Here is a 20,114-nt window from a genome sequence, read left to right as displayed (position 1 = left end):
ACACAGATGAACTTGGAAAAGATTTCCAAAAGAAACCAGTCACAAAAAGCCACATATGACATTTGTATGAAATGTCCAGAATAGGCAGATTGATAGAAAGACAAAACAATTAATGGTTCCCAGGAGCTAATGGGTATGTATTCCTTTGGGGAGTGATGAACTGTTCTGGAATTAGTTAGCAGTGATGATTGCACAACTCTAAATATACTTAAAACATGGGAATTAATAACTTCAATAAAATGGTGAATTTTGTGAAGTATGAATTATATTTATTTAAAAATAAAATATATGGAAATCTTACAAAAACAAAAAGCATTAATTCATGATATTTATGTAAATGTATGCTCCATACTCATCCCTGCTTATCTATCCCTTTTACTAGCTTATAATTACTGTCTTTCATCATTTTTGAATGTTTATGATATAGTTCATCTAACCATTGTAATACCGATAATACTACTGTCAGAAAATTTAATGTGTGTTTTTCTAAAGAAAATGCATGGTTATCCAAAAGACTTATAAACATATTTATAAGCCTTTAGATTCATCTATTACCTTTCAGAGATTTTTTTATTATAGTTGGTATTATTTTATTTATTTTGATTTACTGGTGTTAAAACTTGCTTGGCAGGTGCACTACCACTTCAATCACTCTACCAGCCCTCCATTTCAGAGATTTTACAAAAATAAGTCAGATAGAATCATACAGTCATCTATGCTCCTACATTTCAGTAATTCCAGGTCACTGAAGGTATTTTAAAATATTATTATAAAGATGATGTACAGACAGGTAACAGTTTCATATGTCAGGTAAAGAGTATATTTCTTTTAGACAATGTCACTCCTTCCCTTGCTCTCTCCCAGTTTTTCCTTCCCAGAAGATACATTACTTAAAATAAAACTTTTTTGGTAGATCCAGGAAACAGAGCTTGTTTGATAATGAACAGGACTTACGTATTTGAATGACAAGTTTGGTCATACAGTGAACCCTCAGGAGGTCATTGTCTCCTTTGCTTAGAAAAATAAATGTATAAGTAGGTAAAGGAGGATTTGGGGGGGGTGGCTGGTACTGGGGCTTGAACACAGGGTCTTGTACTCTGTCTTAGCTTTTTTGCTCAAAACTGGCATTCTACCACTTGTGCCACAGCTCCACTTTCTACTTTTGCTTGTTAATTGGCGATGAATCTTGCAGACTCTGCTGTGAGGACTAGCTTTGAACCATGATCCTCATCCTCAGATCTCAGCTACCTAAGTAGCAAGGATTATAGGCATGAGCCAACTGCTCTAGCTTAAGGACAATTTTGAGTTAAAATAGATGAATAGAACCTCAAGCTGTATTTTTTGACATTCTTAAAGTTTGCATTTTTTTGGCTTTTCATGTAATACTTTTAAAGCACAAATAAGGTAATCTTTATGGTTTCCTAGTCTCTAATATTGAACCCAGAGATCTTCAGTTTACTTAAGTAACCATTTTATTTTTCTTTGATTAGTTAATTTGTGTTCAATTTTTTTTGCCTTTAATTTTTTGGTTTTTTATCCTTAGAAAGGGCTACGAACTCTGTGTGTAGCCTATAGACAATTTACACCTAAAGAATATGAAGAAATAGATAAACGACTATTTGAAGCCAGGACTGCCTTGCAGCAACGGGAAGAGAAATTGGCAGATGTCTTTCAGTTCATAGAGAAAGACCTGATGTTACTTGGCGCTACAGCGGTGGAAGACAGGTAAGAATCAGATAAGTTAGTATTTTTTTTACATTCATTATTTTTATTTCATTATCAATATACCTTAAAGCACTTGCTGGAAAGATAAAGCAAAGTATGGTTAAGTAACAGTCTAGGCATCACTGTTCTAGGGTAGAAGTTATTTACTAGTATAGTGCTTAGATTTGAAGGGTAAAATTGATACAAATATGCCTTGCATTTAAATGTGATGGAAGTGTAACTTGTGAAAATAATGTCATTTCTTTGTTGACTGTACAAATGGAGACAGAACTAAGTTATTTTGCATTTGAAATAACTGTAGTCTTATTTTGGAATGGTAAATATTTTCAACTCTTATTTCGTTATAAAAATAAATATTTTGTCTTACTATGGAGAAATCACTGGAATGGTTGCTATCCTATGTAGGTGGGCCATGGCTTAATCTCATCATGCCTCTGCGGAGATAGCAATCCCAGAAAAGGGGGGAGGGTGTACTTTGGTGGAACTATTTTAAACCTATACAAACAAATCCAACAGTCTTTATAATATTCACACAAAATATTTAAGTACTCAGTAACTTCTTCTAATGCAAAAATGTACAACCAACATGCATTATTCTCCCTTTAATTTACATGCTACTTAGTCATAATGAAAGTCTCCTAGGTGCTCATTTTCTGGATATATTCCTTAATAGTCTCCCTTAAAGTTGGCAATACTGATTCCTTACAGTCACAGATAAACAGTCCATCATTTACAGTCTCCCATTAAGTGACTGACTTAAACTTCAAATGGTGGATCGCTGCTATAGATGTGATAGCTGAGCTCCTCCAAGGGCTGCTCAGGATCAGCTATGGCAAACTGGGTGGCATCCTCAATTTCTTTCCTCACTTCAACATCAATTTCCTTTAATTCTTTGACACTGGCCAGATTGCTGTTGACCATTCTATCCTTGAGAAGCGTAACAGGGTCACTCTTCTTGCTAAATTTCTTCTTATGCGTGGTAACTGACTCCAGGGTCACTCATGATGTGTCCATGGTAACGCTAAGTCTGCGGCTCCATCAGGATAAGTCCCTTCCCAGATCTACAATAGGCAGCTGCAAACTTTGTGGACACACAAGATAGCCATTCCATCTACCCTCAGCCCAGGGAAAAAGTCTCCTCTCTTGTAGTACTGGCCGCTACTCTCTCAACAGACCTTCCCATTCCATAGCTGTTACTCTCACAGATGAAAATACACGGTAATTTCCATAATGCTGCCATATTGTAAACTTCAAATATCTGACCCTGATTAGCAGCACCATCACCATATAGTGTCAAACAGACTTCATCTTTTCCATTATACTTACAGGCCAGGGCGATCCCAGCTTCCAGGAGTACCTGAGCTCCAACGATGCCACTGCCCCCATACAAGTTCTTGACATATGTGTGCATAGATCCTCTTTTCCCTTTAGCACAACCTCCTCTTCATCCTGTTAGCTCTGCAAGAATTTCATGAACAGAAAGACCCCAAGTGAAGGTGAAGCCATGAGCCCAGTAGGCTGTTGAAGAGATGGTCTGTGGGATTTATGCCAGCCTCGGGGCCCACACAGCAAGCTTCCTGACTATCACATAAGTGACAGAAACCACGAATAATTTTCTGTTTATACAGCTGATCAGCTTTTAACTCCATTCAGTGCACAGTCTGCATCATCTTACAGTATTTGAGCCCATCCTCTCTGGTGAGCACAGTTGTAATGAAAGGGCCTTCATCAGCCAGTGAAGGTCATACTTCTTAATTTCAAATGTAGCATCATTCACCAAATTACCTGATACCACTAGCACTCTGGTTGCCGGCTTCTGGGCAATGCCCAACAACACACAGGAGACCGGGGCAAGCATCTTCCTCTTGGAGCACTGGCAACGGCTGATTGGAGCGACTCGAAATCTCTAGAAAAGAATGGCTTGGGAGTTCCCAAGTCTCCTTCAGGCACCCTGACATTATTATTTTTTTCCTCATAAATCTTTTTTTCATGGCTGGGAATATGGCTTAGTTGTAGAGTGTTTGCTTAGCATGCATGAAGCCCTGGATTTGATTCCTCAGTACCACATAAACAGAAAAAGCTGGAGGTGGCGCTGTGGCTCAAATGGTAGAGCTCTAGCCTTGAGTACAAAGAGGCTCAGGGACAGCACCCAGGCTGAGTTCAAGCCCCAGGACCAGAATAAATGGGGGGGGGATTTTTTTTTCAGAAGCTGCCCTTTTGGGGGAGGGTGGCTGGGGAGGGGGTTTGCACTTGATGCCTGAGTGCTATCCTTGATTTTACTTGCTCAAGGTTAGTACTCTATCACATGAGCCACAGCTTCACCTCTGGCTTTTTGGTGGTTAGTTGGAAATAAAAGTCTTAGACTTTTCCTGCTTGGACTTTTCAAACTATGATCCTCAAATAGCCTTCTGAGTACCTAGGATTACAGGTGTGAGCCATTGGCACATGGCTAGAAGCAACCTTAAAGAGCAGAAACATATTTTTCATAGACACAAAGTGTATCTTCTCAAATATTCCAAATAGAAAAAGTCACTGCTTAAATAAAACATGTTTACTGGTGACTATGAATAGATAGGGTAACAACACAACATTGATATATCCAGAAAAAGAAGAAAATAGATCCATTTGGATCTTGGTTTAAAGTATAAAACTATTACATGCCTTTATGAGTATCACCATGGGCAATAATTGTGTCTTTTTGTTTTGGTTTGGTTTGACATATTTTTTCTTAATATTTTAGCCAAGTGTTTCTAATGTATGAAATAAATTATCTTTGTTAACTTTCTATAGTATTTAAAATAAAAATAGAGAATTAAAACATTAGGTTTTTTTTCCAGTCAATGTATACTGTTTTGTTTCAGCCAGACATTTGAAGCCGATGAAGGAAAGCAATTATCTATAATTCTTTTGAGACTCTTGAAATTTTCGACTGTTCTTCAGTCCATTAATTCTCCAGCCTCATCTCATGTTTCTACCTTACATTTTAGTAGTACCACACCAGCTGTAGTTCTCTGCACACAGCCACCCATTCCTTGTTCCTTGGCAAAGCTATGCCTTGTGGATGATTCTTTCTATTTGGATACCTATTCCTAAAGTATAGCTCAGATGTTAGCCCCACTCCACTAAGATCTTTACTAATAGGGTTAAATATTCCCTTTGTGAAGTTTCTGTGTTTTGTAGGAAATTGTATCAGTGCCCTTGTGTTACTGTCTTGTAATTATGAATTCTTTGCAACCCATATATTTTGTCTTGGTTACCCCATAATTATCTCAATGTTTTTCTTGAATTACATCGAATCCTATGAATTAAGTTGATTTCTACAGTTTTTATCATTATGATGTTTTCTTCTACCCCCTAGACACAAAAGTGTTTATATACTTTTTTAATCTAGGTTTTTCTTTTTACTTTCATGAGATTTCTTAGAATCCCCTGAAGTTGTCTTCTTTTTTCCCCACAGTCTGATTTTTTTTAACTGCAAGAGTAATTTGAGAGATTTTTCTTATAAGTAGGTACATACAAAAGGACATACAGACACAAATCTCCTTTTGACTTGAACTGTAAGACTTCCTAGGGACTTCAGGTATATAACTCAGTAACATAGCCCTTTCCTAGTATCCATGAGGCCTTTGGTCTAGGCTCTTAACAGAGAGAGAGAAGAGGAAGGAAGGGAGAAAGTTGGGACAAGGTGGGGTATGGAAGGGAAGGATAGAAGAGAGAAGGAGGAGATAGATCTTATTTAAACAGTTTATGAAGACCACCTAGTTATTTTGGTCTTAAATCAATTTTAGTCAAGCACCAATGGTAATATTAACTACTCAGGAGGCCAAGATCTGAGGATCACAGTTCAAAGCTAGCCCAGACAGGAAAGTGTGTAAGACTCTTTAACTCCAATTAATCACAGAAAAAACTAGAAGTGGATCTGTGGCTCAAGTGGTAGAGCACTAGCCTTGAGCTAAAGGAACTTAGGAACAGCACCCAGGCCCAGAGTGGCTTAAAAAAAATTTTTTTTGAAGATAAACTCTTAAAACATGAAGTTGTATGTTTTAATTGGTTGATTTTTATGTGAGTCAGGTTATCACTAATTTTTTTCTTCATTAGAGAGTTTCAGTTTCAGATAAACTGATAATACTGTAAAATTTCTAGTTCTAGTGCACACTTTACCTAGGCTCTATAGTTTACACTACCATACAAGAGAAAGGTGTTTTCTTTCACAAATTTTGTTTATTTTATTTTCAGGCTACAAGATAAAGTTCGAGAAACTATTGAAGCATTGAGAATGGCTGGTATCAAAGTGTGGGTACTTACAGGAGATAAACATGAAACAGCTGTTAGTGTGAGCTTATCATGTGGACATTTTCATAGAACCATGAACATCCTTGAACTGATAAACCAGAAATCAGACAGTGAATGTGCCGAACAATTGAGGCAACTTGCCAGAAGGTAAGAATGTAGGTATGTGGATCACACAATCCACAAATAAGAAACCATAATACCAGGTCAGAAATAACCCACTGCCACTGACTGTCAGTCAGAGAATGTAAGGGGAACAGGGAAAAAGACCACAGAGATGAGCCCATGCTGCATACTGTGTGCAAGTGCTCTGCTGCCTTAGCTATGCCTTCAATGCTTTCAGCTGTGGTCTGTTTTTTAGCTAGTCTTGCTTTTTGCATGGGGTATCCTAGGACCTCAGTCCTCCTACTTATGACTCCTGGGTATGACTTCCACACCTGACTAACTTATTGAGATGGGGGTCTTACTAACTTTTGCCCAGTTTGGCCTCAAATTGCTATCTTCCCAATCTGCCTGTCTCCTCAAGTAGCTGGGATTGCAAGCATGAGGCACCAGGTCTGGCCTGCATATATTTTAAATACCCCACAGGTAGTGAGAGCATATGGTGGTTTATGAAGACTGTTCAGAGGAAAATCAGATAATGTGCCATAGGAGGGTCCCTAGGGAAGCAGTCTGATCTCTTGGTAACTGCTCTCTTAGGCAAACTGCTTAGATAGTACCCAGAACATGCGCAAGACTTTGAAAGCAGCACAGATTCTAAGAGGTAAAAAGCCAGTGTCTGTGGATGTTGATTTCAGATACTGCAGGTTAAGGAAGAAAAAGATGTTTTGAAATTTTCATTGTGCAAAGTGAATGGTTAATTACTTTCATTAGTTACAATGCAGCACAGTAGTAGTTTAGACATATAGTGAAAGACATCCTGTAATTTATAAAAGGGTTTTCTATTTTAAAACTAAAGTCTTATCAATGTATCTTCAGCTTTTCTACCTTGTTGCTCACCTAGTAGTCTTCTTTCTTCTCATTTTAAAATAGAGCAAACTGTAAATTGGTAGTACTTTGCGTGGTGTGTCTGTAGCACAGGACTACTTTGAATTCTGCCTTTCAGCAATATAAAGGAACTTGCATCAGGAAAGAAAATCCTGTACTAATTCCTTCATCAAGAAAGTCTTATTATCAAGTGGTCACTGGGGAAAACAGTTGAACAAAATTGTCCATTTAATGATATAGTTGCTTCATTCACTAGCAACAGTTTGCCTAGCTGCCAGTAAGCAGGCAATACCTTGAATAACACTTATTTTAACTATATGTCCACAAATAGGAATTATTCAAGTTTGACCATAATATCAGACATTACATCCATTATAGGGCTGAATATCAAGAGACTGTAATTAATCTTTCATTCCTTGCCTTTTAACATCATTTATCTAAGTTTATAGATTTTTCTGAATAATCTTGACATCATAGATTTTTAAGATTATGATTTAGTTAGCTGTATAATAACATATCTTTTTATTCTTTTTTATCACTTAATTTTTTTATTACACTCTTTTTTTATTCTTATAATCTTAGATTACCTTAAAATTCACATTGTAGAAAATACAGTTGCTATGTCTATGTACACTTTATTGTAAAATTCTGTGTCCTATGTTTTACTCATCCTATGAGTGACTGTTGGTTCTGTTTAATCATACCTTTAGGTAGTACAACTTTCCATTTTGAACTGTCTATCCTTTAATAGGACTGTTCTATGCAGGTGAATAAAATGACATAAGATGGACATGGTAGAACAACCTGTAATTTCATCTACTCTTGAAGCAGAGGCAGGATTGTGAGTTTGAGGATAACCCAGACATAGTGAGACAGATAAAATGGACTGGAGGTATAGCTTCAGTGGTAGAGTACTGGTTGAGCATGAAGGAGACCATCAGTTCAATCCTGTTACTAGGCACAGAGGTGGGAGTGGGGCCAGGGTATTACAGAGTATATGATTATTTTAATTATTTTTTTCTCTTTTAGAATCACAGAGGATCATGTGATTCAGCATGGGCTGGTAGTAGATGGGACCAGCTTATCTCTTGCACTCAGGGAACATGAAAAATTATTCATGGAAGTTTGCAGAAATTGTTCAGCTGTATTGTGTTGTCGTATGGCACCTTTGCAGAAAGCAAAAGTATGTATATACTATAAGAAATTTCACAGATATTTAGATCTAAAAATAGTCTTTGAAAACCAGGTGCCAGTGATTTAGACCTGTAATCCTAGCTACTCGGGAGGCTAATATCTGAGGATCACAGTTCAAAGCCAGCCCAGGCAAAAAAGTTCCCATGAGACTCTTATATCCAATGAACTACTCAAAAAAGCCGGAAGTGGCACTATGGCTCTAGTGGTAGAGTGCTAGCCTTGAGCACAAAGAGGCTCAGGGACAGCACCCAGGGGACCAGTCAAAGAAAAAAAGTATGTGTGTGTGGCTGCACACGCGCGCGTGTCCATGTGGCCTTACACAGTTCCATTTGGTTGTATTCAGTGTATGAATCTTACTAAGAATCTGTTATTTCCTATTTGGGGAATTGTGTCCCATGTACATTAGACTCTGGAATACTCAGAAAAAAATATTGAAGGTTCAGATACTCAAATTGAACTAGAAAGTCTCCTTTTGGCAGCAGTTTGTGATCTGCTGAAACATAAATTTGAACTTCAGTAATTAAAGTTACCGAAATACGTTGCTTAGCTAGTGAAGGAGCCTGTTGATCACTGCTTATTCTTTGAAGTTGGCTATTTAGTGATAAATAGGACTCTAGTAAAAAGTTGGAAACCAAGCCAGGCAGACACCAGTGGTTCACACCTGTAATTAATCTCAGCTACTCAGCTGCTGAGATCTGAGATTGCAGTTTGAAACCAGCCCAGGCAGCAATGTCTCTTAGACTTTATCTCCAGCTAGCCATCAATAGTTGGAAATGGAACTATATCTAAATAGTAGGCACTCGTTTTGTGCAAAAAAGCTTAGGGACAGTGCCCAGGTCCTGAGTTCAAGCCCCAGAACTGGCATAAAAAGAAAAAGGAAGGAAGAAAGAGGGAGGAAGAAAAAAAAGAAAGACTTTCAGAGAAACCTGTTCAGACTTCATTAAATTTAATACTGTTTAGGGGTTTTATTTGTTTATTTATTTAAATGTGGTACTAAGAAATCTAACCAGGGCTTCATGCATGCTCGGCAAGCACTCTACCACTAAGCCACATTCCCAGCCCTTCTTGTTTTTTTGGGTACTAGTCCTGGTGCTTAAGCTCAGAGCCTACGTACTTTCCCAGAGCTTTTTTTTTTTTTTTTTTTTGCTCAAGGCTAACACTCTACCACTTGCCACAGCTTCACTTCTGGCTTTTTTGGTAGTTATTCGGAGGTAAGCTGACTTCAAACTGCAGTTATCAGGTCTTAAGTAGCTAAGATTACAAGTATGAGCCACTAGCACCCAGAGATTTTCTTTTTTAACTTTAGATTTTGTTCATTACAAGACAAAACAGTTGGCATCCTCTCTATCCAATAGAATGTTTTGTGAACCCAGAAGTTTTGTCCCAAGTTCATTAAGTGCAGTTCTTTTTTTGCACAATAAATTAATATTGTTTGAAATTTTTAAATCTTCTTTATAAAGTTCAAACATAATACTGTATTTTTATGAAATTTCTGAAAAGCATTCCTAAAAATCTTAATGTAGGCTACTCTCTGAAAAATACTCCAATGCATATTATTGTCTTAATTACATTAAATGTTTTTATTACTCTTCTTACTATAGAGTTACTTCAGATAAACAACAACACACAAATACAAGGAAATTGAAATTTTATCATAAAGAATTATTTTATTATCTGTCTTTCAGGTAATAAGACTGATAAAAATCTCACCTGAGAAACCAATAACATTGGCTGTTGGCGATGGTGCTAATGATGTAAGCATGATACAAGAAGCACACGTTGGCATAGGTGATTGAACTTTTTCCCAAAATTTTAAAGTTGCTGTGATTTATTTGATGGTTTTGATAGATGGTTTCTATAGATTAAAATGCAACACTGAATACATAAATGAAAACTAAATGCAGCATGGTAATATATAATGCAATGTCCCCATTAGAATTCTATTCCTTAACCCACTATTGAAGATTTGTTTGTTATAAATTTTAGAGGAAATAAATGCTGCATTAGTAAATATTATCTTTACTCATGTTCTTTCATGACAAAATTAACTTTATTTTTGTGTCATCTTGTACCTTGCTAAGTACTTTCACACATTATTTTATCCTTTTTAAACTCTTATGTCTATGATTTATATATATAGTATTTAAATTTATATTTATATAGCTTTTATGATTTTAAGGTCTTGTTTTAGAATTACTCTTGCTAGTTTATTTATGAAACTAGAGATTCTGAAATCCATTTAGTGACAAGAAATAGACAAAACAGTAATTAAAACATGAAATGTTGGCGAAGCAGGCACATTGGCTCAACCTTATAATCCTACTGGAAGATAACTACTCAAGGTCAGCCTATGCAAAATAAAAATGTGAGGTCCCTGTCTCAGCCAATAGTCAGCTTCATATGATGGCATACACCTATTTTCCTATACAGGAAACATAGGTAAATTGCAGTCTAGGCTGGCCCAGGAAAAAGCATATTCAGAAAAATAATGAAAGCACAAAGGGCTAGAGACATGACTCAAGTGGTAGAGAACAAGCACAAAGCCCTTAGTTCTAACCTTTGTAATACCAAAAAATAAAGTGAAATCTGTTTTCTGATTTTAATGACCTTTATTCAGATTTTTCTACTTTTCTGAAACTTCGTTCAATTAAGAATACTATTATTTAGTAATGATTAACTTACTAGTTCCTATTTTAACATACTTCGGCCTATCTTCCTTTATTGTTTTATTTTACAAGTACAAAGCGAAAGAGAAAGGCATGGGTTTGGATTTTTCACTCATTTTCAATGGGAATGCATGCTAACCCATCTTTTTAATACCCTGTGTTGACTAACTGTCAAGCTTGATGTTGCCATTTATCTCCCAAATTGGCTTCTGGATTACTCCCTATCCCATATACTAAGCATAAAAATTTTTATTTAGAGCCAGCTGAGGTGTAATCTTAGCTATTCTCAAGAGGCTGAGATTGGGAAAATCAAAGTTTAAGGTCTGACTAGGCAAGTCTCCAAGTCTCCTTTCCATATCTCCATCTTAACCAAATAATGGGCATGTATATGCCTGCTACATTCCAGCTGCATCCCAGAGTAAATAGAGAAGGTTTACAATCCAGGAGGCATAAGCAAAAATATAAGATTCTGGGTTTTCTTTTTGCCAATCCTGGGGCTTGAACTCAAGGCCTGGGCTCTGTCCCTGAGCCTTTTTTGCTCAGGGCTAACACTCTACCACTTGAGCCACACCACCACTTCTACCTTTTTCTGTTTATGTGGTACCGAGGAATCGAACATGCATCTAGGCAAACACTCTTATCTCTAAGCCACATTCCCAGCCTGTAAGATTCTATTTATTAAAGTAACAAAGGAAATGGTTCAAGTAAAGAAATACGTTATTCGGTAAATAATTTTGATAAAACTAGTTATATTTTTAAAGTTTAGGCTTCCTTTACAATAGCAAATTCCAGATGGGTTAAGAATTTAAATAATTTTTAAAGGCACTGAATAGTACTGAAGAAAATTCAGTGCATAATCTTGATGTTGGAGTTATGGAAAGATTTTTTTTTTGGCGGGGGGGGGGGGGCAGTGCTGGGGCTTGGGACTCAGAGCCTGAGCATTGTCCCTGGCTTCTTTATCCTCTAGGCTAGCACTCTACCACTTGAGCCATAGCACCACATCTGGCTTTTCCTATATATGTAGTGCTGAGGAATCGAACCCAGGGCTTCATGTATAGAAGGCAAGCACTCTACCACTAGGAGATATTCCCAGCCCTGGAAAGATCTTTTATAGGCATCATACCAAAGCAAAGAATTGTAGTTAGCTATATGGAAAAGATTAGTATATATAGCAGAGGTATAAACTCACAAAAATCAATTTTTTAACAGACTAGTAAAGAATACATGTAAAATAGATAATAAAGTCTCAGTATTCCCAAATATGACATTGTAATAAATTAACAAAGACAAAGGCATCTCAAGTTCCATGAGTTACAAGTGCTGTCCTCTCTCCATTTAAGTAGAACAAACTTTTGATTGCTACTATTATATATTAAGTTTTATTTTTCCAAGTTGGGTGCCAGTGTCTCATGCTTATAATCCAAGCTACTTAGGAGGCTGAGATCTGAGGATCAAGCTTTAAAGTCAGCTCAAACAAGAAAGTCCATGAGACACTTAATCTATAGTTAACCAACAAAAAGCCAGAAGTGGAGCTGTGGCTCAAGTGGTAGAATGCTAGCCTTAAGCAAAAAAGCTAATAGTGCTCATGCCCCAAATTCAAGCCCTGGGACTGGCACACACATACATTTTTTTTTCTAAATACAGATTCAACTAACATATACAGTGTATGTGTATATGTGTGTCTATATGTAGTGTATATATATGGTATATATATATATATTATATCAACTAATGTATATATAGTTGAGATAATGACAGAATTATCATGAAAATTCACTCTAGAATTATCAGTTAACAATACCAGTATTTTATCTTCTTCATTTCAGGAATTATGGGAAAAGAAGGAAGACAAGCTGCACGAAACAGTGACTATGCAATAGCTAGATTTAAATTCCTCTCCAAATTACTTTTTGTTCATGGCCATTTTTATTATATTAGAATAGCTACCCTTGTACAGTATTTTTTTTATAAGGTGAGTTTCATATAGATTTTTGGAATCAATTACTGATATAGTAATTCGAAGTTTCAACTTCGAATGTTATAACCATATAAAGTATTCCTAAAAATAGTTTTTATGTGTCAAGTAATAATTTTTAAAATAATTCTATTAGAATGCAAATTATTAATTGCCTGGAGCAGCAAGGATATACATGGTAAAATTGACTAAAAAAGGTGAAAAGGAAAAAAATTCTCCTAATTTTATGATGATAATAAGTTTATAAACTTATCAAACATCAGAATTTATACTTAAAATTGATGTGTTTTATTCTGTGCAAATCATACCTTTCTTCATTTTATCTCAAATGAATGATAAGTTTTAATTGAACTCTAACATGATAGTTTCAAATAGAGTTCCTTAAAACATTTTTGTCCCATGGATGGTCTTCTGGTAGACTAATAAAATGTCTGAGCCTGTGAGTAAAGAATTTTGATATGCTCAAAATAAGATACTTAAGAGTAGAAAGAAGTTAATGATGTTGGAAAACTATTCTGTATCTGGCTTTTGGTGGATGGTAAGAATCTGTGAACCTATGTTAGCAGCACATCTTATATACCATAACACAAATAGATTGTATATTATTACAAGATGATGTGGCAGTTTTCTTTTAGCTTATTCTTCTAGCTTTCACTTGTAATATAAGAATATTGAGGTAGAGAGAGCTTTTAATCGTTCCACTTATTATATATTTAAATTATTTTTATGTTATAAATTTACCATATTATTAGAATTTAAGTAACTTATTTATTATACTATATATGAAAATAGTGAATAAGAATTTTCAAGCTTGTAAATTTAATATTATGATATCGCATTGCCAAAATGGGAGCTAACATTTCATTGTGGTTTCTTTAGATGCTGCCAGAAATTTTTTAATAAAATAAGAATTATATGTGCTTATTTTATGTGGACATGTCCTTATGGGAAGATAATCTCCTCACTATATACACTGAGATTGTTTTTGAATCCTTCTTTGGATTGTTTTTGTTTTAGACTTAAATGTTTTGTTAATCTTATTGAATCTTATTTAATCTTATTTTTCAGAATGTATGCTTTATCACACCCCAGTTTTTATATCAGTTCTACTGTTTGTTTTCTCAACAAGTAAGTAAACAGAAGCCTTTTTAAGATAAGCTGATAAGATAGTCTGATGTTGGTAGATAATTAGAGTGGCTTTTTATTATTCTTTTTTTTTCTTTTTTTCTTTTTATTATTCTTAATCCTTTGAATAACAAGATGAAACTTCCTGAGTAGTAGACTTATTCAATGTAACATTCATAGTACTTAATCTGGTTTTCAGTTTGAGGTTATTGTTGATACCATAACCATGGCACCTGGGTACCTGTGTGTATGTACATGTGTGTGCACACGTGTATGTGTGTACGTGTATGTGTATGCTTATATATGTGTAGGCTTGCATACACCTTGGGCTTGAACTTAAAGGCCCCATGCCCTTCTATGGATTTTTTTTGCTCAAGACTGAAATTCTACCAGTTGAGCCACACCTTCATTTCCAGCTTTTTGCCAGTTAACTGGATTTATTAGCTTTATAGGCTTTTTCTTCAAGGGCTGGCTTTGAACTATAATCCTCAGATCTTAGCCATCTTGAGTGTTTAGGATTACAGACTTGAGCCACCAGTGCCCCACTCAAAATCAGTTTTAATTATAAATGCTTTCTTTTTTTTTTCAAACTAAAAAGATATTCTCATGACAGAACTTGATTTTTTTTTCTATAGAATCCATATAAAGAAGATCAAGTAACTATTAGAGATTTACTTCTTTTTTTTTTTTCTTTTGCCAGTCCTGGGGCTTGGACTCAGGGCCTGAGCACTGTCCTTGGCTTCTTTTTGCTCAAGGCTAGCACTCTACCACTTGAGCTACAGTGCTACTTCTGGCTTTTTCTGTATATGTGGTGCTGGGGAATCGAACCCAGGGCTTCATGGATATGAGGCAAGCACTCAACCACTAGGCCACATTCCCAGCCCGAATTTACTTCATTTTTATTTTTTGCTCCAGAGTTTTTAAAATTTAGTAGGAACCTTTAGTTACTTACTCCAAGGATAATGTAAGCTTCACCTTAGAAGCTAGCTTTAAACAATTGATAGGAGAACCTAGAGTAGTGAACCAAAAACATTTCTGAAGCTTTAGGATAGAAGAGGAAATTAAATTTGTTGTTAGTCACAATAATGGCACAGGGTGAGTCTTTTTGCACACATGGCATGTAGTTGCCATTCCTGACATACTCTTAATTTTTAGAAAAGGTAAGCAAAGCCTACAGAGATTAAAGAGCTTGCCTAAGATCACCTAGTTAAGTTAATGAATGAGCCATGACTTGGACCTACTGTTTCTGACTATTGAAGCACCCTTTTTTTTTTTAATTTAATTTTATTGTCAAAGTGATATACAAAGGTATTACAGTCACATACGTAAGGTAGTGAGTACATTTCTTATCAAACTTGTTATCCCCTTCCTCAGTTTCCCCTCCTTTCCGTCCTCCCCAGTCCCGTCCTGTCTCCCCCCTCCCCACCCTCCTGATTTGTACTGTTAATTTCCAACATATTGTCTTGTAAGTATTGCTGTTGCATTGGTTCGCCTTTTACCCTTTGTCTCACCGGGTTTTTTTTAGGTGGGGGTGCTTCTTGTTTATTTTTTTAATAATTATGTATTGTCAAAGTGATGTACAGAGGGGTTACAGTTTCATACGTAAGGCCGTGGGTACATTTCTTGTACTATTTGTTACCTCCTCCCTCATCCCCCCTTCCCCCTCCCCCTTTCCCTCTCCCCCCATGATTTGTGCAGTTGGTTTACACCAAATGGTTTTGCAAGTGTCGCTTTTGGAGTCGTTTGTCTTTTTATTTGTTGTCTCTTGATTTCACCATTTTGATGTTCTCCTTCCCTTCCCTAATTAAGATAAACATATATACAGTATCCAGGGTACCAAGATCAAATACAGTGACAACAGGGGCTAAACCATAGGGGGAAAATGCAAGAAAAATGAAATAACTTTCAAGTAGTACATTAAAAATAACAACAATGAAAAACCACTTGTTTCTATATCTTGGAATTTAAATTTTTGCTTAGCATCATCTTATATGATCATATGTACATAGTCATTGAGCTCCTGTGTTTTTCTGCTAGTATTATCCTAGACATATACTAATTACCAATGAGGGAACCCTTTTCACATACACAAAAGGTGTTCAGGCTGGGTGCTGGGGGCTCATGCCTGTAACCCTAGCCACCTGGGAGGCAGAAATCTGAGGATTAGGATCATGGTTGAAGTTTGCCCAAGCAAGAAAGTCTGTGAGACTCTTACCCCAGTTAAGCACCAAACAAACAAACAAACAAAACAACTGTAAAAAGAGCTACAGATCAAGTGGTAGAGCATTAGCCTTGAGTGGAAAAAGCTCAGGGACAGTGCCCAGGCCCTGAGTTCCAGCTCCAGGACCAGCACCAAAAAAAGGGTGTTGAAATGTCTTCATTAAATTGGTCAGATTAGTTGAGGTGTTGCTTCTGGTTTATTGAAAAAAATAAGAGCTTAGTTATATTAGGCATTTCATTAGTTATTCCTATCTGAAAATGCTGTTTTCGCATGCTTGTACTTATATCTCTATATTCCTGCTTAAATCCACATTGATTGCTAGTAACAGTGTACCAGGATGAAATAAAGAATGCTGTAAGACCATATGTCAAGAGGACCTAGACCTATGACTGTTTTGATCAGGATTTTCAAGAAAACAGTGTTAATCACACTAAAAACAACATATGAGTCATAGAATGCTAAGCCATTAGTACTAACAGTAGTACCTGCTCCTTGTTAGAGGAAGACCCTATCTATCATCAAGGTCTTAGGCCATTATGAAAAGTTCTTTTGGAAAAAGAATGTGTGTTTTGTGCCTTAAAAAGATGGATGTGGTACTAACTGGATTAAAAAAATCTTAAATATAAAAAAATGGGTATGGGATGTAAACAGGAAGATCAAAACCATTGAAGAAAAACTATAGGTGTACCATATCAGAGAAATAAGAAGCCTAGGATGCATATAGGAAGATATGTAAAACTGCATCACTGTGACCAAATTATGGAGAATTTTGAGCCATAGATCCAATTCATTACATTTCTAAAACACCTAACATACTGAAGTACTTCAATCCCACAATGATTATAAACTTAAACCATTATGTTTATATCTGTGTGAAAAAGAAATTGCAATTACTAGATTATTAAAATAGATTTGGAGTCGTATGAATTTATAAAACTAATATGCTTTATAATTATATGCACAACTTAAAAGACTATAATTTAAATCTCAATATGCCTACAAATATCTCTTTCTAGACACTGTATGACAGCGTGTACCTGACTTTATACAATATTTGTTTTACTTCTCTACCTGTTCTGATGTATAGTCTTTTGGAACAGCATATAGACCCTCATGTATTACAGAACAAGCCCACCCTCTATCGGTAAGTATTTTCCAGTGTTAGATGGCCATACATTTCAGATTACAAGTAATGTACTGAAGAGCTATCAACTTTACTAAGTATTTAAAAATAAGCTAGTTGTATAGGTACTGTCATGATGATTAATACCAAGGAAAGCATGATTTTCATCTGGTTAAAAGTATAATTATCCAGTGTTTTTAAAAAGTAACACTTTTGTTAAAGGCATAGTTTACCCATTATGAAATTATGAAACCCCTAACACAATTAAATGAGAAATAAAAGAAAAAAATACATTTATCCTGGGAATTCATTGAGCCATTGTGCAATTTATAGTTACTGTTGCAAACCAATTATTTTGTATTTCATGAAAGAAGTTATTAGTAGTCTGTAGAATTTCTAAAATATTAACTCAATTTTATGAGTAATAATCAATGCAAAATTCAAGTCAGGGTCATTATTGTCATACCAATGCTTTATTCCTGCCTCCCCAGAACCATGCAATTCAGTGATGTGCAACCTTACCAGGACTTAAGGTTTCTGTCATAAGCTGTAGTTAAGAGGCTGTCAAGGTGTCCAAATAGTTAGCTATAGAATAGCTTACTTGGATTTCCCAGGATATCTAGGACAGAGCTGACCCAGGACTGGTATATAATGTTTCCATAATAGCTTTCATTGAATATGAAGTTCTTTAGGAATCTCAATGCTAAACCAAACTTGAATAACCTTTCTAATAACCTTTCTATGGCTGAGTGGGTGAATAATAGCAGAATATAATATAGATAAATCAACTTTTCACAGTTGAACACAAGTATTTTATCAAATTTACTAGAATTTATTATGTAAACTATTACACGAATGCTGTTATTAGATGTGCTTTAAAATTAGGTACATTATTTTGCTAATATTTTCTAGTCATCTTAAAACTCATTTTAAAATTACCACATAATAATTGTTTAGAAGGTTAAAAAAAAGTCCTAATATGTTTCTTTCTGTCTCCTCTTTAATTTTACAGGGACATTAGTAAAAATCGCCTCTTAAGCATTCAAACATTTCTCTATTGGACCATTTTGGGTTTCAGTCATGCCTTTATTTTCTTTTTTGGATCCTATTTTCTAATGGGGAAAGATATATCTCTGCTTGCAAATGGCCAGGTAAAATAGTTTTTTTTTAAAGAATGCTTGTCAATATATAGACAATGGTGAGCAAGTGCAAGCTAAACTCACTTCTCCTTAGGTTCTCCAGATCTCTCCGTCACTTCCTCACAGTAGCCCAGAGAGGTGTCAGAAGGAAATGAGACTGTTCTTTGCTGAGGTTACACTTGAACAAGTCATTTATTGAAAGTCCTCAATATAGAAAAGGCCTTCTAGGGACTTATTCAAGAGGAAGCCTTAAATTCTCCTCCCCAAGAAAGGAATAACATGTATTAAATAATACTAGGTACTGACGGTTTTATCATTTCCAGGGCTAGGAAAACTGGCTGCTTTAAAAAATCTACCCCATAGTCTTAAAAGAGGAGACTGAAACTCTCCTAAGGGTTGAGTTGAAATTCAGTAATTTTCATTATTTAAGTAGGAGTCGTTATTCAAAAGATAAAAAACTAGCAAAATACTCATGGTTTGAGTATGCTTTTCCATTCTTTCTTTTGGTAGTACTCTCAAATTAAGGAATATTAATTGATGTTAATAACTGTTATCTTTAATTTTATTTACTTATTATATTTTTGTTGGTACTAGAATTTGAACTCAAGGCTTGTGCTTATTCCACTTGTTTGCCTTAATGAAGCATAATATTTAGCACTTGCTTATTATGTACGAGATGCTCTGTTCTTTTTACTTACCCTAATTCTTTTTTTTTGCTGTTTAATACTTTTAATTACATGATTATAATTACATGATTTCTACTACTCAGTATTTTGTATAAAACTAGTTACACAAGATTTTCAAATGCGACAATATATACCAAACTACACATATATGCAAAGTTTACAAGGCATCATGAAGCTTTTATCTTAAAAATACCTTCAGGAAAATAAACATTCAATTAGTTCTTTCAGCTTTAAAAATATGATTAGAAATATGCACTTTAATTTAAAAAATCAAGATGATGATTGATCAAATACTGATTAATCAGTTACATTTTAAAACTTTTAATAATCTGTACATGAGTGCACAAATAGACAAAAGTCTGAAAGTTATTCATATAAAACTGCAGTACTCTGCTCCAACGACTGACTGTTAGTTCTACTAGGTAATTAGGAGGTGATTTTCTACCCAGTATAGGTGAGTTGTCCCTTCTTGGAAATATATCTGCAGTACCTCCACTTAGCATCATGGGAAATACTCCAATCTGGCTTACCCTAATTCTTCAAAACAAAACAAAAAAAACCTCTGAGAGTCAGACACTGTTGACTCACACCTGTAATCCTCACTACTTAGGAAACAGATCTGAAGATTGAGGTTAGAGCCAGCTTGGACAGAAAGGTCTGTGAGACTCATCTCTTTAATTAGCAAAAAAGACAGAAATGGTATGGCTCAAGTGGTAGAATGCTAGCCTTGAGTACAAAATTCAAGTGAGAGTAGGAGTCCCTGATTTCAAGCTTCAGTACTGGCATTTGCATACATACACACATACGTATGCACTCACACACACACACACACAAAATGAGATTTATCCTCATTTTACAAAGTATTATATGACTCAGAGAGGTTGATTGAGTATTTCTCAAGCAAATACTAATTATTAGGAATTTATAGCTTTTTTAAATAAAAGTTTAAACCACTGTTTAGATTGTGACTGCTTTGTAAACTA

The 20,114-nt window shown here is 35.5% G+C and overlaps 1 protein-coding gene and 1 pseudogene across 5 annotated transcripts in view; one reads left to right on the top strand and one right to left on the bottom strand.

Annotated features, from left to right (window-relative positions):
• The window catches only part of Atp11b (ATPase phospholipid transporting 11B (putative)), a 102,847-nt gene that overhangs the window by 62,472 nt on the left and 20,261 nt on the right, over positions 1 to 20,114 (top strand). For all 4 annotated transcript variants that reach the window (XM_048347043.1, XM_048347044.1, XM_048347045.1 and 1 more), the window contains exons 18-25: positions 1,544 to 1,725; positions 5,962 to 6,165; positions 8,032 to 8,185; positions 9,882 to 9,984; positions 12,689 to 12,834; positions 13,906 to 13,965; positions 17,200 to 17,327; positions 18,319 to 18,457. In XM_048347043.1, coding sequence (XP_048203000.1) covers positions 1,544 to 1,725; positions 5,962 to 6,165; positions 8,032 to 8,185; positions 9,882 to 9,984; positions 12,689 to 12,834; positions 13,906 to 13,965; positions 17,200 to 17,327; positions 18,319 to 18,457 — 1,116 coding nt within the window. The remainder of the gene's footprint in view (positions 1 to 1,543; positions 1,726 to 5,961; positions 6,166 to 8,031; positions 8,186 to 9,881; positions 9,985 to 12,688; positions 12,835 to 13,905; positions 13,966 to 17,199; positions 17,328 to 18,318; positions 18,458 to 20,114) is intronic.
• Positions 1,778 to 3,784, bottom strand: LOC125351937 (annotated as a pseudogene). The gene has a single exon (XR_007211061.1). The product of XR_007211061.1 is annotated as a pyruvate dehydrogenase E1 component subunit alpha, somatic form, mitochondrial-like (transcript).

The sequence above is a fragment of the Perognathus longimembris genome, chromosome 5 (genome assembly GCF_023159225.1).
Source record: "Perognathus longimembris pacificus isolate PPM17 chromosome 5, ASM2315922v1, whole genome shotgun sequence".
Taxonomy (NCBI): Eukaryota; Metazoa; Chordata; class Mammalia; order Rodentia; family Heteromyidae; genus Perognathus; species Perognathus longimembris.
Note: the sequence above shows the minus strand (reverse complement) of the source record. Positions and strands in the feature narration are given on the sequence as shown.